Consider the following 24,277-nt stretch of genomic DNA (forward strand, 5'->3'; position numbering starts at 1 on the left):
TCTTACCCTAAATGCAAAAAAGGACACATTAAAAGGCTTGTCTTCAACCAAACGTCATGTCAACTCAGAAGCTGGAACAAGACAGGAACAGGACTGGAATATGTCTCACAAAGGTTGTAGAGTGTCCATTGCTAAAACATGACCGGATACAGCCCTGAGCAAACTGCTCATGGTGACCTTGCTTGAGCAGGGGCATTGCATTAGGTAATCTCAAGAGGTCCCTTCCAAACTCAGTGATTCTGTGATTCTGAGAAACGTTTGTGCAATGTTAGAAGAACTGGTTCAGTTCTTCTGAATATGAGTTGAATTTCAGTTAACAGGGTGGAAGAACTACCTTCAAAAATTGCAGGCCTCTTACAATACTCGGGAAGACAAAATAATTTTGAAAGGTTTTTGATTTGATAGCCTTTTGAGTCACTAACCCTGACAGGTATATCAGTTTCATTAAGAAGCTCCAGAAAAGATCAGTTATGATATTCAGACTGGCAATGACAACAATAAATTTTGGTGGATTCTTCATGACAATAACAGAAGATATTTTCAGCCCTTCAACTGAAGTGAAAATTTGCAGATGCTGCAATGACTCTGAAACCTTTCTACTTATGGTAGTCATTACTTCTGTACTTAACTGAAATGTTAAAATACATGTCATACTGGGCATATTTTTGTATTTTCTATTGTTGTTAGACTAAAAGATCCTTATTGTCAAGACACCCCTTGTTCAGGTTCAGCTAGTGCTTAGCGCTGGGGTGGTAAGCTCTGCAAAGTTCAGGAGTGTCTTTAGGTTGCCCCCTTCTGCCCATCCTCCTTGCCCTCCCACTTCATTACCTTGCACATTGCAGTGAAAATAATTATTCTCCACAGTTCCTCATGCTTTTGAGACTCTAACTTCTGAAAACACAGTTGCAAGTGAAACTGTGATCCAATAAGCCAGCTGAGCCAATCTAACAACTCTGCACCCTTGAGGGCTGCCCTTATTCCTCACATCCTTATGCCAGCACTGAGGATCAGCAGGCACCTTTGTCAGCAGTTCTTTTTGACTGCACTAATTTTCACCTCATAATGCAGTGAAGTCTTCCTAAGGGGTCAGCGAAGTGCAAGATTTAACACATAAGGAGTTGCAAGCGTATGTGAAGCAGGAACCAGCAAAGATGCTGTCAAATGGAGTCTGACTTCATTTGCTGGCTCATCATGTTTTCTAACCACTCGTCAGTAAGATTGAGCTTCAAGAACACGGAGTTACAGCCTGTTCTAGCAGTGTTTGGACAGCAAAGTTATTCTGGATCTTGTGTCCTCAAATGGCTCATTTCCACACAATCTATGACACCATCTTCTGAGTGAGGCTGATACCTACCATATTTTGCCCTGTGCTGTACTATATCACAGAATCATCGAATCACAGAATGGCTTCAGTTGGAAGGGACCTTAAAAATAATCTAGTTCCAAACCCCAACCATGGGCGAGGACACCTTCCATTAGACCAGGTTGCTCAAAGCCCTATGCAACCTGGCCTTGAACACTTCCAGGGATGGGGCATCCACAACTTCCCTGGGCAACCTGATCCAGTGTCTCACCACTCCCACAGTAAATAATTTCTTCCTAAAATCTTATATACATATATATATATATATATATATATATATATATAAAATACATATAAAAACCACCTAGTTAAATTTTAGGCAAAACGTGTCTTCTGTTCACTGAACTCCATTCTAAATGGCTAGTGGCTCTCTGTCTAGTACTGCGATACATGCTAAAGGAAACTGTCAGACCAAACACTCAGGTCTTCAACGAGCATGGCAAGAGAAAGCTAACTATCATAATGCTACAGTTCATCTACAGAAGACAGTTCATAGGGTTTGTGTAAAAGTGTGCGAGCTTTCATTCACACACCCTACCAGCCATAATAGCCCGCTCCATCATCTCCTCCATGTGCAAAGTACATTCCAGCTTATAAGAACACACTATGTATTACTTATAATTACAGCTGAATGTTTTATTCTCTCTAGTCCGTTTCTCTGTTTGGAATTATGACTTTTGCTTCACACAGCTCAATCATGGTATAGAAATTCATTCCTTGAGAGTAAAAACCTGACAGAACCAAAGTTGCTCAAGGAATACCACTGGTTACTATGGTAGTCCTCCTCCTCTCTGAGTGGACCTGTTTAATTCACTCTGAACACTACAGTGAAAACTCAGCTGCCAGATGTAGTAGTATGTAGTACCTGGTTTGTTAAGAGGGGGGATACCGCCCAGGAACCAAGATTCAGATAACAGCCCTAATCCTGCTTCTGTCAATCTGTTTACCAGCTCATCTTCCTCAGCCGTTTGTTTCACATTCTGCAAACAGTCACAACTTCTATAAAATGTAAAAGATGAAGAATATTCTGAGAACTAGACGCTGTTAAAAAACCACAACAAAACAACAAAATATCCTACCTGTCAACTAGGCAACATGCAAGTCCCATTCTTGTCTAAAAATATCTTCTACCTTCCCGTTTGTAATGAAAAATTTCAACCTGTAATGACTACTTAAAAAAAAAAAAACAAACAAAAAAACAAACCAAAAACCAAGCACAAACACCCAAAACCCACCAAAGAAAAAACATGCCAATTTTCCCCTTCTTTTCTCTGATTTCTTCCAATTATGTATCTTGAAGAAGACAGCCAGCCTTTGGGACCTGCCCAGCACCATCCCAAACATCCAAGAGATGAAGTAAAGAACACTAAGCATTCCCTTACTGTGTAAAACCTCCTCCTCAGAATAAATAGCCAGGCAAATGTTCTCCAGTCTGAAGAGCACAGTATCACACAGTAGCTAATACAACACCAAAGTGCTTACGCGCACTAAAGAATGTGTTCAGGTATTTTCTTTAGCATATGCTTATTAAAAAGCAGTAAGACAACTGATTGAGGAACGGTAGATTACTGGAGATGAAACTGGCTTATGATGACAACAGATTAACGGTTAAACTGACAGCCAGAGCCAGTAGGATGTTTTACGAAAAAAGAGTATCTTTGTTCTAGAACTGTTGAATATCTCTCCCAGCACAAGTGGCATTTCCAATTTCAGAATGGCAGCATTATTAACTGGTAGCTGCCTGGTTGTGTAGGGATAGGGTCAGGAAGACAAAGGCGCAGCCGGAGCTGAACTTGGCAAGGGGTGCAAAGAATAATAAGAAGGGCTTCTGTAGATATGTCAGCCAGAAAAGGAAGGTCAAAGAAAGTGTACCAGCCCTGATGAACATGAGTGGCAAACTAGTAACAACAGATGAGGAGAAGGCTGAGGTACTCAACAACTTTTTAGCCTCATTCTTCACTGGCAATCTCTCTCCCCACACCTCTCAAGTGGATGGACCACAAGGCAGGTGCTTGTGGACAGTATGTGCTGTCTCTTTAAGAAGGTACTGAGAGAAACACCAGGTGTTTTCTCTGTTCTTCTGGGGCTGGCAGACACTCCCAGTGTAAGTACCCAACAAGGCAGAAATAATTAATAAATTAGTCATGGAAGCATCTTTACTGATACTGAAGAGTACATTCTGCCCACTGGCATTTCAAAGAATCTTCAGAGTTTTACACCTGCAGACAACTTGTTTGAAGCATGAATAGACACTGAATATATTTAAGAGACAGATGGTAGCTGCAGTCCCAGTTCAAACTTCTCCATGCCAGAGTCATGACTATGGTTTACATAAGTCAGTAAAGTGAGATGGGCTTTACAGACTTACTAACAGTTCTCCACGATAAGACAGAGTGTGCCGAGACAACTTGATAGTTCTGACTGCTGTTGTACTGTACCTGCTGTATTACAATGTTTCCACAGAACTAACGACTGCTTATTTACGCCAGAATGAAAAGTCATTTCAAGCAGACAGATAACTCTCATTACTTCCAATACTCTTCTGGTGCCACAGTTTAACAGATGTTGATGAAGTTGAAAGTGTTCATTGATATGACAGGCCTGTTAAAGTAAAGCTAAACAAAGCCTTGATGCAAAGTTGCATTATAACCTAAGTGAAACATGACTGCAGAAGAGATACAAGCACAGCAATCGAAGATCCTTAACCCAGTGGTGGTGGCAACTCACATGGCAGACCTGTAAGTGGAGGCTCAGCCTGATAGCAGCCCCTAGTATGAAGGACAAGGATATCCCTAGTGATCAAGAGGTAATGCGCATCAGTGGGAGGTGGGTGGCTGTAATCTCTCCCCCAGCATTATTACCCTTAGCTTTCATCTATTATTGTATCTAAGCCTAACTTAAACATCAAAATTCTGTATCCTTGACTTAAGATGTGAGAAAGACCTGTGGAAAAGTCTATAGAAAGATAATAACTACAGATAGACCTAAGACTGTTCACACAGAATTTGCTGATAGCTTATAGATTTAAGAGGAGATAAACCCACCAACAAGACAAAGCATAAAATGCAATGGGGGAAAGAAACAAACATGACATGGAGAGCAACTGTCATCAGCTGCTGTTTGAGTTGTCAGTGTAGGAGTCAGGTAAAGGTGGCAACTCAGCAATCCAGAGCACCTGCTCCAAGAGGCCGCAGAGGCTGACCTTTCTTCTCCAGAACAATGCTAGTCCAGCCAACAGTTATTTTTTGGGTGTTGCTTTGAAGGCATTGCTACAATTTGGGGAAGGAGAAGTGTGGTATTCTTTCTTCTTTTTTCTTTTTTTTCTGCTACAGATCACGAAAGGAAATGCAGGACTACATAAAATAATATTTGGCAAATTGAATGCTCAGAAATCTGTAGGTTATTAGCATCATCCACAAAAATGACACTCAATACCTACTGTGCACACATGAGGCCAGTTCTCAAGCTGACGGAGCACTGCTGTGCTAAGCTCCTCCCAGTACATTTCCCGGTAGATCTGTGGCATCTTTGACACCCAAACACCACTGCTGCACTTGCTCAGAATCTCCATAATGCGACTTTGAATTTCATTGACATGAGCAGCAGAAGGGCCAGAGGCAACAGTGTGTGTCTCCGCAACAGATGTATTCAAGTTATCTGTTAAACAAAAATACAGCGTTGAAGTAAACATAGCCTTAGCAGCAGAAAGACATGATTACCTAGCTACTTAAAAACTAAACATGGGAGCTGCCAGCATTACACCAACTCTCAAATGCCCAGCATGGACGGTTCAGTCACTCTCTATTGGAAAGAGGGACAGAAACCTCAGACATTTAGTAATTGACCTGAAGCTGAATTTTGAATCACTGTCGTTATTTTCATAAGAGGTTGCTAAATGTTTCTTCTGAAGGGATCCTGGAAGAGGTTGCAGAATCCTCAGCCACACTGTTGCTGAGATGCTGCACTGAGGCAGTGTCCCAAGAGGGGCACAATAAAATTTCTTTACGAGTGCAAACACAACAACAAAGATACAGCAAAACACCCAAGGATGTTCTTCTAAATTCAGACAGAGGTACAAAACAGACCAACAATTTGCCTATCATTCTAAGATATGTCCTGAGGAGAATTCTGAAACCAGCACCCAGGCTTTCTGTGCTACTGCATCCAAGGAAGCCCTCCAGCTGAGCAGGGAAAGAGACAGCAACTGTCCATCTACTTTGGACATTTTCATATATTGTGTGTAGAAGCAAGGCAGTCATTATCGCAGTTGGAGGTTCACATGATTAGCTTGCCTGTTCCCTCATTTCTATCCCTTTGGAGGCTGAAGCTTCACAAATCAGCCTGACAGGTCTCAAAGAAAGCAATCATCATTTGACAAGCCCATCAACTGCGCAACTGCAGGGAGACAGGCATACAGAAGGTTATTCTCTGTGTGCTGCTTGCTCCTGAAAGCCGGGATTTCACTCTCATACACCAGCTCTCTGTGGGGACTGAGGCAAAAGAAGGGTTAAGTGTGGTAGAACTAATAGGGAGGAATAAGCAGCTGCAGCACTGTTCTGGCAGAGGATGACGTTGTGTGAAGCTACTCCCTAGATAAGGAGGTGCTGTTCACAGGGAAGAGAGATTCCCTTTTCGGTGGGAACGTGATCTTTTAGAGTACGTGATGGTGTAAACAAGTAAAGTAGAAAATTACTGGCCTTGGTAGAAAAGTATATAAAGAGCACGCTTGCTTAATAAAGCTGATTTGGATTTCAATCCTTCATATTGGAGTTCGTGCATTTCAATCGCCACAGCTCCCTACCCTAGCAGTTAAGTTAAGCATACTCCTCCTGTTTCCAAGCTACTCACACTAGTTTTGTTATTGGCTTTGACACTTACTACACAAGGATTCTTCTAGAAGACAGAGGGGCAGAGAAGTAAAAACACACATTTCCCCAGCACCATGAAATGAGAGTGAAAAGGTTCACTCACAGAACTTTGTTCTCAGCCAAACCTATCTTCCTTCAAAACAAGTACTAAAAAAGATTTTTCTTAAGATGACACACAATCTAATCTAATGTGTGTAGTTGACAAATTTTCTTCATGGGCAAACATACCATTTGAATCTACAGAAGAGCTTCTGGACAGGTGAACTTGCAACTCCTTTTGAAACCGTGGTGGGACAGTTAGTCTCTTCTCAGACCTAAAATTGAAAAGAAAATTTCTTTAAATCATTCTCTTGGCTCTGAATAGCATTCCATCTGCTTATAAGACCTATACATAAAATAAAATTTATGTCACATACTTCTATCAGGCCCCCTGCACAAGATCAGTACTCGCAACGTCATGGCTTGGAAGATAAGCTGACCAGCAGTAACAAGACAGATAAACAGGTGGTTTCTAGTTTTTTTCTTATCCTGATTATTGCGAGAAACAAAACACACAGTAAAAAGACATTAGCAAAAGGAAAGCATCTAGGCCTAATAACACAGTTGATGGCCTTACATTTGATATGTTCAGCCTTATTGAGACTTGTATCTGGATGGTGTCTCAGTCTTGCTGTTGAACATGATTATGCTCACCTTCTTGGCAAGCCATATCAGAGTCTCCTGAAAGTATTTGGCTTCAGAAGCCAGGAGAACATCTAAAATTGTACAAGGACTCAAGGTCTTTTTGTGGACAGTGTTGCTACACTGTTTAACAGATTCCTCTCTGAAATGCTCTCCCACAGAAAGGACACATATCATATGTTATGGTTGCTAGTGTTCTTCTGAGGTGCCTCAGAGAACAGCATCTTATACTGGGAACACATGCAGCACAATGAGCTCCTGACAACGAAGAGGTCACAGTAGTGTGTAGCTCCCTAAGACTGTTTTGGAAACACTCAACTCTGGAATAATTACATACACTGGAAGCAAAAGGGAACAAGAGTTGGAGAAAAGAGTTCGAAGACCAGGACCAAGTACCTCTCAAAGACACATTGCATCAATCACAGAATCACAGAATACCAGGTTGGAAGGGACTTCAAGAATCATCTGGTTCAACCTGTCTTGGCAAAAGCACAGCCTAGACAAGGTGGCCCAGCACCCTGTCCAGCTGAAGCTTACAAGTGTCCAACACTGCACAATCCACCACTTCCCTGCCTCATTGTGAAATTTTTTTCTCATGTCCAATCTTAATCTCCCCTGGAATAACTGGTACCTGTTACCCCTCCTCCTTTCCATGTGACTCCTTGTAAAAAGGGAGTCTCCATCTTCTTTGCAGACACCCTTTAAATACTGGAACACAGTGATAAGGTCTCCCCTAAGCCTTCTTTTCTCAAGGCTCAACAAACCCAATTCTCTCAGCCTTTCCTCATGCTGCAGGCTTCTCAGTCCTTTGATCATCTTTGGGGCCTTTCTCTGGACCCTCTCATGCCTGTCCATGCATCTTTTTTGCATAGTGGGGACCAAAACCGAATACAGTATTCCATGTGTGGCCTGACAAGCACCAAGTAGAGTGGGATAACGACTTCTTTATGCCTGCTGGTGATGCCACATTCATACCTCTTCTAAGCAGCATCTTAACAAGATTTAACATGAACTTGTCTCTCTCACTTTTTTTGCTGTCCCTGTAAGATGAAACTACTGCTCCTCCATCAGCCATGGGGCGTCACTTGTACTAGAAAGAATACTTCTGTTTTGGGTCACATCCCATAGCATTAGCAGTGAGGACAGCCACTGCACAGCACAGCATTTTCCAAAGCAAGAGAGGCATGCCCAGAAGTGCTGAGCAGCAGATCAACTACAAGCACATTTGTGAAAGACAAGTGGGACAAGAATCAAAAAATACAAAAGCAAAGTCACCCACACATTCACACTTTGCACTTCTTGTGTATCTGAAAAGACACTTCCAACACTCCACCTGCATCACAGGAAAACTCTCTACCTTCTGGGCACCGCTCAGATCCCCACACAAATCAGCAGCACAGTCTCTTCTTAGAAGGTGCGCTGTGACTGGCCATGCACATCCTACAAGAAACCCAGGATCCCACCTCTCTATACATCTATTTACCAGACAACTCCAAGCTGGACGGATAACCAAGGAAAAAAGCCCCTTTATGGGAAGCAGACTGAAAAGACCCTATCACCATCGCTAGGCAGCAAGCAAAACAATCCCATGAACTAGCTACATGGGTAATGGAGACTGTCCTGCTACTGCTGCCTCCCAGTAAAAATCCATAGCTGTGTTCTAGTCCTCAGGGCCACACACTATTTCTACCACCTTAAGCCACACAACAGGTGACATGGATAACAAGAGTGCAGGGTAAACCAGCAGGAACTGCAGCAAGGTTTCAGTGAGGAAGAGAGCAGATGTTCCCCTCTTGGGGGATGCCACCTGGAACACCTAGGGAAGGAACCTGGAACAGAGGACTGATGATTCCCTTACGTTGCATGTGAAAGCAAATTGGATTTGGAATCCTCTCAGTATTAAAGAGACTTCATGTGGTGTCTTCCTGCGTTTCCTGCTGTGGCTCAACAGCTTTCCATGGAACAAAGTGGTGCTAACATCAGCTTAGTTCTCATCAGTTTCAAGCCCTGCAATCAGACAAGGACGCTTGTTCACACAGACCACAGTGGTCTTATCTCTCCAAAGATGGGATGGAACACAGTCAGACACCAGCAGGGCCAACACACTTCTCCAGCATGCAGGTATGGACAACCCAGCTGCCTGCAAGGCCTCATGTTGCTCAGCTGCTATAAACTGCTCCCAGCAAGAGGCCTCTTAGCCACACCAGCAATAAGAGAATACATCAGCAGCCTGGCCCTTCACAAATGCCTGACCAGTCATGCAGCCCTGCCAAGCCTCCATGTGTAGCTGTACCCAAGCAGTTACATTTCGCTCCCACAGACCATTGTCTCAGAGTGAAGAGAAGGCATGCCCTTTCCTGCCTATCGCCTTACCTTGGTATGGCTCATGTCATCCAACTCTGCTCTTTGGCCCTTGGTCAGTGCTATCTCAGCAGCAGGGACAGGTGGCAGCCAGCAGCAAATGCTACCTGCTGGTTGAAGCAAGGATGTCATCAAGCATCTCAACCTGTTCTCATCCATGCCTTTGCTTTTCAGCTTCAAGGATCTCTGCAGTTAGCCTTACAAGCAAGGTCTCTCCCACCTTCTGTGGGTTTGCAGGTCTAGAGCAACATGCTGATGACATGAACTTACTGAGTGATTGCTGCTATAAAGACAGCCTCTCAGACCCTGCAACAGTGTCTGCAAGAAGATCTGGGAGGGCAGCAGGAAACAACGTGGCACAACTGCAGCTACCTTCAGCATCTGCCCCTTGTCATCTGTGTGTGACAGAATGGGGAGGAGAAACAGCCCGTTCCCCTTCCACCCAAGACTACATAGTGGCAAGCTCCAGAAGCTGCGGTCATGAAAATCTCTCAAGAAAACACCACCAAGTGTTAAGACAGTAGGGACACAGACTTTGGCAGCACAAGAGAACTGCCATTTGCAGCCTCCCTGTGGGGCTTCACTACAAGATGCTGGGTGGAGCACTGAGACCAGTCAGCACCCAGACAAAGCCTGTCACTGGGAGGACATCCTGCCAAGGCAAGTAACACAGATCTGCCGTAGCAGGACAGATGCTCAACAGAAGGAGAAATCAAAGACCCTTAAGTGCAACCCTGAGAGCACAGATGTGCTTTGCTACAGCTTCAGTAAATGAATGGGCAGGAGGGCAGGGCAGGTGTCACAAAACACACCCAGAGAAACTGTACACAGACAATGCCTCACCCCACACTGGGAAATGAGGTAGGGACAAGCTCTGTCACCTTCAGCGATTCCCTCAGCCAACCTGTGCTAGGAATCAAGTTGATCGTTTACCACAAGCAGCCACTCTCACAGGCAAGTGCTGCCACTGCTGCTGGAACAGTGCCCTCCAGTCTGTGCCAGCTACCTATAAGGCTGGCGTGAGCCCAGGATTACTGGGCATGCTGCTCACACCTCCACTCATCTGCACACTGGTTTGAGGTCAGGACCTTCTGCCTCAAAGCGGCTTTCCCTCCTGCAATTCCCAAAGCACAAGCAACTACAGCAGCTCTGCAGGCACAAAACATCCCCAGCAGCAAGGACATAAGCCATGGATCTCACCAGTCCTGTTTCAAACTGGCCAAGTTGAAACAAGCTAATGCAGTCACATGGGCCACTACACAACCTTGCATTAAAACAGAATACAGATCCTCTTCTCCATGAACCCTCCCTCCAGTATGTCCCCAAGCTAACAGGACAGCATTTGGACCCTTTACAACAGCACAAGATGTTTCTCCTCCCAAACTACCTAGGCCAAAGCACATTTTGCCTATAGCTTCACCACCCGACTATGGCAGGAACAGACAACAGAAACAGAAGTAGAACACTGTTACCTGAAAGAAGCTCAGGGGAACCTGCCAGAGAGGAACAAAGATTACAACACAGTGACATGCAAAGCGTGCTCCGTTAGAAGAAGCAGAATAGGGCTGATATTTACTTAATTTTATTTCAGGTACTACAAAACTTCAAGTACTATAAAACATCTTCTGGCCTTCCAGCAACTAACCTGGAGAGAACTCTTAAGTGCTCTTTTTGCTCTGCCTGTCCCGGGACAAAGTATCTCTGCCTTTTAGGGAACTGCCACTTCAAAAAATCAAACCAATTTGCATACACAGAAAAGGGAAGGCCTGTGCACACCCGCTCCCACATCTCTCCATCACAGCAGGATGGCTTCGCCCTTCTCTCCTCTCCTGCAGCAGCCCCCTCAACAAAACAGAGCACACAGCTGGTGACACCTTTCTCCACGGCAGCTCCACCCAGCTCGCTCAGCAGCAGCACAACAGGGCTTACCTCAGTCCACACTCAGGTTATGAGGACCTGTGACACAGACAGAGAGGCCCATCTTGAGTCTCCCTGCTCCTGTCAGGGCTCCGGCCTCACTCCCCTCACCAGCCGCGTGTGGCCCGTCTCCCTTCCCTGGCCTCTGCCTCCAAACCCTCCACTCCTCACACGGCCACTGCCAGATCCTCTGCCTTCCTCGCTGCTCCTGCCACAGCTCTCCTCTGACCCGCCTCAGCTTCACAGCCTCTGGCTCCTGCCCCCATCACCACCGGCCTCTTCTCCAAATTTCTGCCTGGGCACGCTGCTGCTACAGCCACAGCCCCACTGCCCACAGACACAAGCAGTGTCTCCTGCCCTCAAGAGGAGCCCTGCCCCACAGCAAAGCTCCAGCAGATCCACCTGGCAGTGGATCCCCAAGTCTGCCTCCCCCACCCTGGGGCACCTGCCCACTCCACCAGCACGCCAGGGAACTGCCCAAAAAGCACGACCAGCAGAGCACTGCCATAGCAAAGGGCCTTTTGCAGAGCAGCGGGAAGGTTACAAGGCAGTACCATCAGTCATCAGGAAAACACTGCGCGCTCAGGCACAAAAGCTGAAGCGGCTGCTCTCACGAGTGCTCTGAGCGCATCCTCATCTCCCACTCTGGCACCCAGACCCCTGAAGCCCATGGGACTCATGCAGGCAACCGAGGCAGGACGTGCCTGCTTTCTCTGGGTCTTCCAGAAAGAGCAGGCTCCACGGCAGGATTAAGCTGTCACTCTGCTCCGTGCCACTTCACAGCTACGCCGCCGCGGAAGCGGCACACCACTGCCATTTCCATTCAGTGCAAGGCTGACTCCTAACCCATCCCGGTCACCTCCACAGGATTACCACCACAATCACAGCTCCAGCGGATTTAGCGCAGCCACAATGAGGGAACAGCAAACACTTTCTCGCCACCGTCAGCTGATGGCCCAGGGTGGCTGAAAACAACACAGAAAGAGAAATGATGGGGCAGCAGCTGGGTAAGCCACCTGGATTAGAGAGGCTCAAAGGGGGCTGAAAACCAGCATGGACCGCTAACCCAGCAAAACTGCACCTCCAGCCCTCATCTCCGTTCACCCAAACACCGTCAGGCAGCTGCTGGGTCTGAGCACAATAAGAAGGCCCACAAACGCTAACGCTGCAATGGAGAAGTCAGGCAAGAGGTAAAGAGAACCGCCTGCAGACAACCAGGACCCTGAACACGCAGCATTGCCTGGCACCTACACACAAACCTCCTCTTGCTTTTTATCGCGCTGGCCACAACAGCTCCTTCCTGGGCCTGGGAAACAGCGACAGCCCCACACACCCTTGCTGGGACACCTGTGGCCACATTTCTCCTCAGCAGACAGCGGAGCAGGCCAAGAGCACACGGTACCTACAGCAGCATCCGAAAAGAAAAAGGGTCACCCCATCTCCCTCCTGGGTAACAACCCACATTCAAACTTCACCTTCTGCAAGGCCGGGAGCCTGGATTCCCACTGCCCAAAATGCACTGCTGGCATGGCAGCATCCAAGGGTCCACCGCACTTCATTTCACCTCTCTCACATGCGCACACACGCAGACGTGCACACACTGACCTGTTTACCACAGTGACGTGCCTCTGCATGGGAATTTCTTTAGATGGTCCACTCCCAGCGGCTGGAGGCAAGGCAGACCGGGCGCTCTCCATAGTGGGTTTCGCCACTCCGCACGCCACTCCTCTGCCTCGTGGCGGGCGAGGAACAGGCCTCTTGCTGCCTTCTTCTGGCACGCTCAAAGACCTGGGCTGTCGCAAAGTTCCTTTGGGCTTTCCTAAAGAGTTTACAGATGTAGTCATGAGTAGCGCTCTCCTCCACCCCACCCAAACAGACCTCAAGCACAGAAAATCACTCCCTCCAGGGAGACCACACTTTTCTAAAAGACAGTTAGGAAGGACGCTCTCAGCCACAGTCAGGACTCTCTCTGCTAGAGTTACTCAAGGACTCACAAAGCACAATCACCACCTCTGCGCTGCAGCAGGGAAGGAGACAGGAGACCCATCTCTCCTTACACTCTTGGAAAAGCTATGCACTTGTGAGGTGCCACAACAGGTCACGTTCCAGGTGGAAGCCATGGTCAGTCTGCCCTTTATCACCCAGCGGCAGCAGCAGCTACTCCCAGAGCTGTAGCATGTGTAGCCTAATTCCACCTCCTTGGCCACCTCATGCATCACCATGCAAAGCGTCTCTTCTTCTCTACCCTGCCTTACAAGCACCATCCTCCCAAACTCCCACCACATAGCACGGGTTACCAAATAACACCTGCAGAGGAACACGCCACACTGGCCTTCAGGCCACACTGGGATAAATAAGCTCTTGGTCACTTCACTGTTCACGTGCTGGCCATACCACACCAATTTGGGCAGGCTCAAACACTTTTGAGTGGTATCACCATGCAAGACTTGAACCAACATGTGTTTACAGTCATTGTCGTTTAACTAGCATACGAGTCAACAGTGCAGCTTCCCAACTAGAGGGCAGACTGTTGGCATGGCTGCACGAGAGCAAGAAGAAGCAAACCTTTCATTACCAACAAGAATAGAGGGATACAAACAGACTGGGAAGCCCAGTGTTGCTCTAAGCTGCCAATTCACAAGCAGATGGGCTTGTCTAGGCCTGATCCTGGGATACTCTACTGACAGCAACACAACAACAGCACAGCAGTGAAGGAAACCTGACCCACAAGCTCTGGGAAAACACTGCTGCAGCAGCTTATGCAAAGACCACTCCCTAGCTGGGCATCAGCAATGTCGTGACACCAGGGCACTTGCAGCAGCAGCAGGAGCTGCTGAAACAGCCACAGATGACGCTGCAGGGGCTCCTTCTCACAGCAAGAGCATGGCTTATCTCTGCCACTCCACAATGGGTAAAGCTCAGCCTCAAAGAACAAGCAGGCTTGTTGCCACTCTTCCCATCCATATTTCAACCACATTTCTCACAGAAGCAGAGGCAGGTGGAAGTGAAGACAAGTGTCCTCCAAGAACTTCCTTTCTCAAGACCATTCATATCTCACGTACGTGATCGAGAAGGGCTTCTTCACTGACCATGGCTCGCAAACACAAGCACCCTTGTCAACAACACTCCCCACTCCCAAAAACTCCTTGACTGGGACCACGCAACTTGTGGTCATTAGTAACGTACCCTCACGGTCAAGGCTTTTGCTCCAGCAGCAGCACAGCTTTCACAAAGGCAGTCCCTCCACAGCTGCTCAGGGCTTACCTGCTAATGTGACTGGAGACGTGTTCTTCAGCCTCATCTGGCAGTTCACTTGCCTTCCCATTTTCCTCTTGGAACTTCTCTGACGGGCTACCAGTTGAGCAATTGGCACTGTCTCGCTGCAAGCAACAGCATGACAAATGACCTTGTTGGAGTAAGAAGGGAACAGGAGAGAAAACAGTCAGTAAGGCCCAACCTCATCCCCAGCCCGCAGAAGGATTTGCAACCCTTTCCATGCCTGTAACTCCTGGGTCATGCAGGCCTGCAGGCAGTTCAGCAAAGACTTCAGCAGCAGACACAGACTTTGGAGACCTCCCTCTCCTCTTGCAGTGCACCTCAGAAATCAGCAAGGCAGACAGCCAGAGCCTCTCCATCACCTTCCCACGTTAGGCTGGGCCTCACCGAGAAACAGCCTTGTTTTTCACTCCCATCCTACAGGCTTCGCTTTACAGCACTAGGAAGCCATGGGCTTCCAGCCTGCTCTTGCTCCTCCTGTCAAGGCTTGCCAGAGACCTGGCACCGTTCTGACCCTGCTAAGCTGGGCTGCCTTTGCCCTGCTTACTAAAGAAACAGCACAGCCATCGTGGCTGCACAGTTGTCCTGCAGGCACCAGGCCAGCCCCTGACAACAGCCCAGCTTCAGGCAAGTCCACAGCCACCTCCCTTGCCTCCTTATCAGCCTCTTGCCTCAAGCTCCCCTTGCCATGTCTCAGCAATGCTGCCACAGGCCATCCCTTGAATGGATGCAGGAACCCTACTTTGGCAAGCCCCCAAACTACAGACCTAGCATGCACTTTGCCTCACCGAGGAGTTGTAAGCCCTAACTTTTGAGCCATTCAACTGCTAACAGTCTGGAACACAGCTGTATGAATACTCCTCCAGCAATTCACAAGGACACAGGGAGACACCCAAACACCCCGAGTGAAATACAGGAGTCTGTGGTCTCAGGGGCTCTCTCCATGGGTGTCAGCCATACTCTGTGCTAGCAGTGGCACAGGCTGAAAAAGGGGCCCTCACGCACAGCACTGCTACCTCCCATCCAAGGAGCTCCTGCTTAGAAATCAGGCAGTGTGCCCACTGCACAGTCAACACATACAAAAAGCATAGCAGCAGCCTCACCACTGCAGTGGTTAAAGGCAAGGAATCACAGAAAAATTGAGGCTGGAAGACATCTCTCTAGACCATCTCATACAGTATCTCTGCTCAGACCAGCATCAACTAGACCTAGCTGCTCACGATATTGTCCAGTTGGTGGTGGAATATCTCCAACAATGAGACTTCTCAACCACTCTGTACAGCTTGTTCCAGTGTTCATCCACCCTCAATGTAAAAAAAAAGTGGTTTTTTTAATGTTTAAATGAAATTACCTGTATTTCACTTTGCCCATGTTGTCTCTTGTCTGTTCACTAGATACCACTGAGAACTGGCGATAGAGTCTGGCTCCATGTTTTTTTTACCCTCTCCAACAAGTATTAATCCACATGGATAAGATCACCCCGAGCTTTCTCTTCTCCAGAATTGTGGTGCTTAGGAACATGGGTTAGTGATGGTTTTGGCAGTGTTATGTCGATGGTTGGACTTGATGATCTTAAAGGTCCCTTCCAACCTAGACAAATGTATGATTCCATGATACTATAGAATACCAAGTTGGAAGGGACTTCAAGAATCATCTGGTCCAACCTTTCTTAGCAAAAGCACAGCCTAGACAAAGTGGCCCAGCACCCTGTCCAGCTGAAGCTTACAAGTGTCCAACACTGCACAATCCACCTCTTCCCTGCCTCATTGTGAAATTTTTTTCTCTTGTGTCCAATCGAAATCTCCCCTGGAATAACTGGTACCTGTTACCCCTCCTCTTCTCCATGTGATAAGGTCTCCCCTAAGCCTTCTTTTCTCAAGGCTCAACAAACCCAATTCTCTCAGCCTTTCCTCAGGTGGCAGGCTTCCCAGTCCTTTGGTCATCTTTGTGGCCTTTCTCTGGACCCTCCCATGCCTGTCCACACATCTTTTTTGCATAGCAGGGACCAAAACTGAACACAGTACTCCAAGTGTGGCCTGACAAGTGCTGAGTAGGATAATGACTTCTTTATCCCTGCTGGTGATGTCCTTGTTGATGCAACCCACCATCCTGTTGGCTTCCTTTGCCGCTGAAGCACAGTTTGCTCATATTTGGCTTGTCCACCAGGACCCCCAAGACCCTTTCCACAGAGCTGCTCCTGAGCCAGGTAGATCCCAGTCTGTGCCGCACTCCTGCATTATGTTTTCCCAGGTGAAGACCTTACACTTGTTCTTGTTGAACTTCATAAGGTTCTTGTTCACCCACTCTTCCAGCCTATCCAAGTCTTCCCACAGGGCTGCTCTCCCTTCCAAGGTGTTGACTTCCCCACTTGGTTTGGTATCAGGGTACACTTGATCCCATCACCCAGATCCCTTAGGAAGATTTTAAACAGCATTGGACCCAGTATCGAACCCTGGGGGACCCCACTTGTGACAGGTTGTCAGACTGAAAAGGAACTATTTACCATCATGCTCTGGCTGCGGCCTGTCAGCCAGTTCTCCCACCACCACAGAGACCACTTCTCTAGACTGTAACACATCAGTTTCTCTAGGAGGAGGCTGTGAGGAACCATACTGGAAGCCTTGGAGGAGTCCAAGCAGACAATGTCCATCGCTTGCCCCATATCAACCAAGCATGTTACTTTGTCACAGAAGGCAATCAGGTTTGTCAACCATGATTTGCCTCTGGTGAATCTGTGCTGGCTTTTCCCAACCATGTGCTTCATTTGACTTGTGATAGCCCCCAGGAGGATTCATCATAACTTTCCCAGGGACTGAGTAGAGAAGAACCTAATGAGGTTCAACAAAAGCAAGTGCAAGGTCCTGCACCTGGGGAGGAAGAATGCTAGGCACCAGTATAGGTTAGGGGCGGACCTGCTGGGAAGTAGCTCGGAGGAGAAGGATCTGGGGGTCGCGGTAGACAGTAAATTATCCATGGCCCAGCAATGTGCCCTTGTTGCCAAAAAGGCCAATGGAATCCTGGGCTGCATAGGGAAGAGTGTGGCCAGTAGGTCGAGGGAGGTCATTCTCCCCCTCTACTCTGCACTGGTGAGGCCACAACTGGGATACTGTGTCCAGTTTTGGGCTTCCCAGTTCAAGAAGGACAGGAGTCCAGCGAGTCCAGCGAAGGGCAACTAAGATGATTAAGGGATTGGAGCATCTCCCTTATGAGGAAAGGCTGAGAGAGCTGGGACTCTTTAGCCTGGAGAAGAGAAGGCTGAGGGGAGACCTTATTATGGCGTACAAGTATCTAAAGGGTGGGCTGAAGGAGGACGGAGCCAGGCTCTTCTCAATGGTTCCCAGTGACAGGACGAGGGGTATTGGGCACAAGTTAGAACATAGGAAGTTCCGTTCAAATACACGGAAAAACTTCTTTATGGAGAGGCTGCCCAGGGAGGTTGTGGAGTCCCCTTCTCTGGAGATTTTCAAGACCCGCCTGGATGCAGTCCTGAGTAATGTGCTCTGGGCAATCCTGCTTTAGCAGGGGAGTTGGACTAGATGATCTCTAGAGGTCCCTTCCAACTCTGATAATTCTGTGATTCTGAGTAAGACTGATGGGCCTATAATTTCCTGGATCTTTCTTTAAAGCTTTCTTGTAGATAGGCAGAGTGAACAGTCACAGTTCTCTGAGCCCTCCATCAAAGATGTTCCAGTCCCTTCATCATTTTCACAGCCATTCACTGAACCTGGTTCAGTGTGTCCATGTCTCTCTTGTTCTGGGGAGCATGGGACTGGACACAAGTTCCCAGATGTGGTCTTACTAGAGCTGAGTAGATGGGAATAATCACCTCTGTCAGTGTGGTCTTCCTAATTCAATCCAGTATGCTGTTGGTCTCCTTTGCTGCAATGGCACATTGCTGCTCATGGTGAACTTCATGTCCACCAGAACCCCCAGGAATTTCTCTGCGAAGCCACTTTCCAGATGGTCAGCCCCCAGACTGTACAGGTGCACACGGTTATTCTGCCCCAGGTGCAGGACTTCACATTTCCCTGCACCGAACTTCATAGGGTTCCTGTTGTTCCATTTCTCCAGCTTGTTGAGTTCCCTCTGAATGGCAGTACACCCATCTGCTCTATCAGTCCCTCCCATCATCTAGAGACTTGCTGAGGATGATCTCTGTCCCATGATCTAGATTATTCATGAACATGTTAGACAGCATTTCCCCCAGCATCAACCCCTGGTGCACAACACTGTTGACTAGCCTCCCAGTTGGTTTTATGTCACTGTTATGGGAGACACTGTCAAGAGCTCGACTAAAATTCAGATAAACTACATCCAGTGCTCTCTCCTTATCCACCCAACCAGTCATCTCATTTTGGAAGGGTATCAGTTTGGCCACATAAGATTTTCACTTCGTAAATCCCTACTTGCTCCTACTTGCCTTCTTGTCTTTTACATGTCTGGAACAGCTTTCCAGGATTAGTTGCTCAATCATCCTCCCAGAGATCAAGGTCAGGCTGACCAGCCTCGGATCCTCCTTTCCACCCTTCCTGAAGGTACAGAGATACTCGCTTTCTTCCAGTCCTGAGGAACCTCCACAAACCACCATGACCCTTCAAAGGTAACTGACAGTGGTCTTGCAACAACATCAGCCAGCTCCCTCAGCACCCGTGGGTGCATTGCATCAGACCCTTGGACTTGTACATGTCCAGTTTGTTTAAATGTTCCCTAGCCAAATCCTCCCCCACTGAGGGTAAGTCTTCCTTGCCCTGCACTTTCCCCCTGGTCTTAGGAGCCTTGGGATTGCTGATGGCTGGTCTTACCACAAAAGACCAAGGCAAAGAAGCCAATCCATGCCTCAGCCTTCTCCATGTCCTTTAAGATCGGGTACCCATTCCCATCCCTTAGCAGGCTCACATCTTCCCTAGTCATCCTTTTCCTGATGATGTACCTGTAGAAACCGTTCTTGTTGCCATTCATGTCCCTTGTCAGATTCAGCTCCATATGGGCTTCAGCTTTCCTAAGCCCATCCTCAGATGTTCGGACAGTGTCTCTATATTCTTTCCACATAACCCAATTCTGCTTCTCCCTCTTACGCGCCTGCTTTTAATGGTTAACTTAAGTCAGGAGCTCCATGCAGTGCTTCTGCTGCCTTTGCTTTTTTTCCCCCCAATTGTTGGGGGGGGACGGACCATTCTTGAAATTGGAAGAGGTAACCCTTGAAAATCCACTGCCTCTTCTGGACCACTCTTCTCCCCAGTACTGTATCCTATTGAAGTCCTCCAAGCAGATTCCTGAACAGGCCAAAGTCTGCTCTCCTGAAGTCCTGGCTTGTTGATACTGCTGTTTCCTTTATTCCCCCTCCTTTCAGGCTCCCAAACACCACTATCTCAGGGTCACTGCAGCCAGACCTGTCCCCAGCTTTTACATCCCCACCCAGTCTTCCTTGTTCATAAGAACTGGGTCCAGCAGACAATCTCCCCTCATCAACTCACCACTTGTGTCAGGAAGCTGTCATCAGCATACCTTGGAAATCTCCTGGATTGCTCAGGCAATAGGCAGTAAGCTGTCTATGTCATGCCCTCCAGCAAGTACAGCAGTGGCTCAAGTACTCCGTGCAGACCAGGGCCTGCAAATGTGAGGCTTCCTGCCTCACATTTGGAAGAAGGCATCATCTGCTTTATCTACCACTTCTTCTCAACTAGGGTGTTTGTAACAGTCACCATGTCACCCATACACTGGTCTGTCCGCTACCCATAAGCTCTTGCTGGCTTATAATTTCTCTCAAGGCAGAGTTCCAAGCATCCCCACTGCTCTCACACTGGAGGGGCTCACAGAAACTCTCCCTCCTCGCCATTCCAGCCCATCATTCCTCAGCAGCCTATGTCCATCCACAGCAGCATATCAACTGGGTGAGCCGTCGCAACAGCTCTCCATGACCCCAATGAGATCACAGCCCTGAATGGCACGCAGACCTCCAGTTTCTCCTGGTTGTGCCCTGTGCTGTGGGCAGTTGTGTACAGGCACTTCAGAGAGGTGTTCAGCTGTGCCCATTCCCATGGAAAGGTATGAGAGTTTTCCTCATACTCCTGGCTAACAGGCATTTCCCTCTTTACATGTGGATGCAAGTGGGATGGACCACCTTCAGCCCTGCTCTGTTTTTAAGGTCTCAACAGAAAAGATTTTTTTTCTTCATACACAGTTTATTCTAGTTTCATAAATGCACATTTTCACATTTTTGTTACTTTTCTGGTTTTTCCTGTCACTAATGCTGTAAGCGATTTTCAGCATTTTCTTCCCTTGTTTTCACATCATAGTGACTTTAAGTTTAGCATAAACGATGGTTTAAGTTAGAATGAATTCAGATGTAAAAAGAGATGGGATGAAGAATTCACTTGCAGCAGAGCAAAACAGTCTTCAAATTTCTCTTTATGGAGAGGCCCAGTTATTCCAGCAGAAGTCAAAGTTTCCTTAGAGGAAGGTGTAATCATTTGCTGCTTGTAACTCAACATGAATTGAAGCAAAGCAGGGTTCCTTGAAATGACACAACCACCTGTTGCAGGTCAACAGTATTTCAGTTTGAGTCCCCTTGCAGGATGAATTTAATCCTCATCCTGTGTGTAAACTGGGGAACATACTATCGTGTGAAGGAATAGCTGTGAGTGTTCATCTTTCCTGTACTCAAGAAGGATAAACTAGTGTTCAGTAGTAAGAGGAACAAGGGACACTTTATATCATTGCCTTCCCAACACAAACAGTTTGTTCAGCATTAGCTACCCAGGCAATATTAATCTCACAAAAATCCTTTGATTTAAGGACCATATGACATGTAGCACTCTGAGATCAATTTGTATTATTCACTGCCCACTTTACAGAATTGCTTGTTGAATGTATTTCTTGTGGTATGTCTTGGACAGCTGCCCTAGCAGTAAGGGAAGTCTTTTTAGGACTACCTAGCCTGCAGCCAGGATCATCAGCTGCTAGCAGATCCCTGCATCTGCGAGTGTGTCTTGCTTTCCTGCCGCACTGTCCCCAAAGGGATTAAAGGAAGAGAAAAGGGCCTTGGCAGCCTTTTTGGAAGTTAAGAGTACTCCCAGAGCCAGGAAGAGACTGTTTGACTGCATGCCCTTGCAGCAGGCTTGCGTGGACTCTCAGCTACAGTCTCAGCTTATAATGAAGCTCAAACATTCTAGAGAGATGTGAACAGAGCAAAGTGTTATACTGAAGGCTGCCCAGATCCTGTATCAGGAAACCATGCAGGAGCAGTCCCAGGTAGTTACCAGCCCACGCCAGTGTATAACCACATTTGCCACTCTCTGCTCAATGTCCGCCCAGGGGATGCTCCGGACAGCAGCAACAGAATAGTCATAAAACAGCAACACGGGCTCGGTCTTTACACCTGTCCTGCCCCTAGGTGTTCACAGGGTGCTTCCTCTTAGTTGCATCAGTCATGCAGGGCATAGTTGGCACTCCTAAACCAAAGCAAGTCCTGCTCACCTACCTCAGGACTCCTGTTTAGTAGCTTTGTCCTTTTCTGCCTCCTAAAGGCACATTTTACTGTCTCCTTACAGCTGCCACGTAGAGGACACTGCTTCTAGTGCTATCCAAGAGTCCACAAAGCTCTCAGCACACATCGTATTAGAGGATAAGCAAGGCTCTCAAGGGAATGGGAGGATACCAGATTACACCGTGCAAGGCCCTAGTTAGAAACAGATGGCTATCTGCCAGAGCCACCATGAGGAAGCATCATCACAAATGTTCCAAAGGCACCTGCATCCATGTTACTGATGTAGCTGCAGCCAATGCAGGCTTGGAACAAGCAAAAAAGAACCCCAAACTTGGATACCTGTTGCAAAAGGGCAAAATCTGACCATTGTAAAAATGCAGCAAGGGAACTTCTTGCTTAAAAAAAAGACACACTTCCAGACATCAGCACAAAACCCATGACAACTCTTGTCCCACTCTTCACAGCTAACCAGGAAGATCTAGTTCTGAGTTCCCAGATGCCATCTGAATCCAGCTAAGCCAACAAGGGAGCTCAGCCTTAAGTGCTGTCTCTCCAGACTTGCTGTGACAGCCATGCATCGTGCCAAACATCTGCTAGCTTTCTCCTCTCCCACACTCTATATAGAGTTCAGGAACCCAGACATGGCTCCAATGAGGGAGATGCTTCAAGCTCTCCACTCAAACAGACAGTCTACAAGTCATGCAGCTACACCAACCATCAAGAGAATGTCTTCTAACTCAAACCCAGGAACCCCACATTATTAGACCAGCAGGTTGGTGGTCCTGGCAAGCTGCTTCCAAGCTGGCAGCCACCAGGAGACACAGGCTAATGCAGCAAGGCCAAGTAATAAGGGAAAACTCTCCCACCACATGAACATTCTTTGCTGAGCACTGCTCCACCTTCTCCTTGACCTCTGCGCTAACTCCTTGTCCCTTGAACACTTGCTAAGCTGAGACGTTGCAACTCTTGCATCAAGGCATCTCACTTGCATGGGTTCTTCCTCACCTTGGTAAGTCTTCAGAGTCTTGTGGCACTGCAACTCATGACAAACAAGGGCTAAGCCTAAAGCAAGCACTGGCAGGCTTAAAAGCAACAGTACTCACAAAAATTTTGTTGTAGGAAAAAGATGACGCTAAACCCCACCCTGAAGTCATCTGATAAAGACACACACATACAGAAGTTAACCTTCTTTAAGGTCCCAGGACAACCCGCCAATATGCCTCGGAGTCAGAAATGCTGAGACAGGGCCCAGAGCCCTACAGCCACACAAACTGTCTTTCCAGTCAGAACTCCTGTTTCTGGGAAAATGCCCTGCAGCCTTCCACCTTTTGCAAACACAGCTTCCCAGTCCACATGCAGATGCAGGAAAATAAGGGGCACTTGGTCTATGCCACAGCTTCCACTTCTCCCAGCATTAGTGCACCACATGCATGCTACAGTACTTTCCTTAGAAATCCATGGCACAGAGAGAACTAAAGTTATGAACCATGCACACTTTGCAAACACAAAAGCCATTTCTGAACTGTAACTGATTCTTACCTCTCCCATTTTGTTCCCTTCCATTCTGACTGCTCCTGGGATGCTTTCCAAGTAGCCTTGCAGTGTGCCATATCCTAGGTGCCTGAAGGGAATCCAGTCGCCGGTCAGGGATTTGTATTCGCCCTGAAGTTCTGACAAAGGTACTCCATTTTTAAAGGGATGAAGAACAGCTCGTACTGTTTTTGCAATAAGTTCAGGGTCCTGCATTTTCACCTATAGCCCCTTCACCCCAAAAGAAAAAAAAAAAAAAAAAGCATTTTTACATACACAGGCTGAAAATACTAACTTTTACTATTCAACCTCCCTCCCCAAACAAGCAAGGATTCAGCAACTCTGTGGCTCTTCTTTGGGGACCGTGACATTTCTGAGTGCATCTGTTAGGTGTCAAGCAGAGGGTAGTATGAAATACACCAGGCATGACTGTCAAAAAAAGCAGCTGAAGGAGCACAGCAGCCCCTGTGCATGGGCTGACCCTGCCAGCCCGTCACCACACACGATGTGGTCAGAAGAGGGGCAGGGCTGTCAGGCAATTGGCCCATGTCAATGCCGGAAGAGCCAGGACTTCCACCCGCCGCACCCCACCTTGGCACTCAGTGCTCCCTCCACTCATGCCCCACGGTGATGCCAGGTAGCTCACAGCCGCTCCTCCCTCACGCAAACCCACATCCCTGCACCGATGCCTATGGGATATGCGTCAGCTTCACTATGGAAACCACATGCACCCGGGCCATGCCATGTCTTACCCACAGGCGCATGACACCTCGAATCCAGAGACGTCTCTTCAGA

At 47.5% G+C, this 24,277-nt stretch overlaps 1 protein-coding gene across 1 annotated transcript in view; it reads right to left on the bottom strand.

Moving 5' to 3' along the window:
• The window catches only part of TDRD7 (tudor domain containing 7), a 43,691-nt gene extending 19,876 nt beyond the window's left edge, over positions 1-23,815 (bottom strand). The window contains exons 1-5 of the mRNA XM_082497604.1: positions 23,492-23,815; positions 14,455-14,596; positions 12,796-13,009; positions 6,460-6,545; positions 4,803-5,020 (exon numbers count right to left, since the gene is read on the bottom strand). Coding sequence (XP_082353730.1) covers positions 4,803-5,020; positions 6,460-6,545; positions 12,796-13,009; positions 14,455-14,596; positions 23,492-23,698 — 867 coding nt within the window. The 5' untranslated portion in view covers positions 23,699-23,815. The remainder of the gene's footprint in view (positions 1-4,802; positions 5,021-6,459; positions 6,546-12,795; positions 13,010-14,454; positions 14,597-23,491) is intronic.
• Between the last annotated feature and the right edge of the window lie 462 nt (positions 23,816-24,277).

This window comes from Vanellus vanellus (genome assembly GCF_965231255.1).
Source record: "Vanellus vanellus genome assembly, chromosome: Z".
NCBI lineage: Eukaryota > Metazoa > Chordata > Aves > Charadriiformes > Charadriidae > Vanellus > Vanellus vanellus.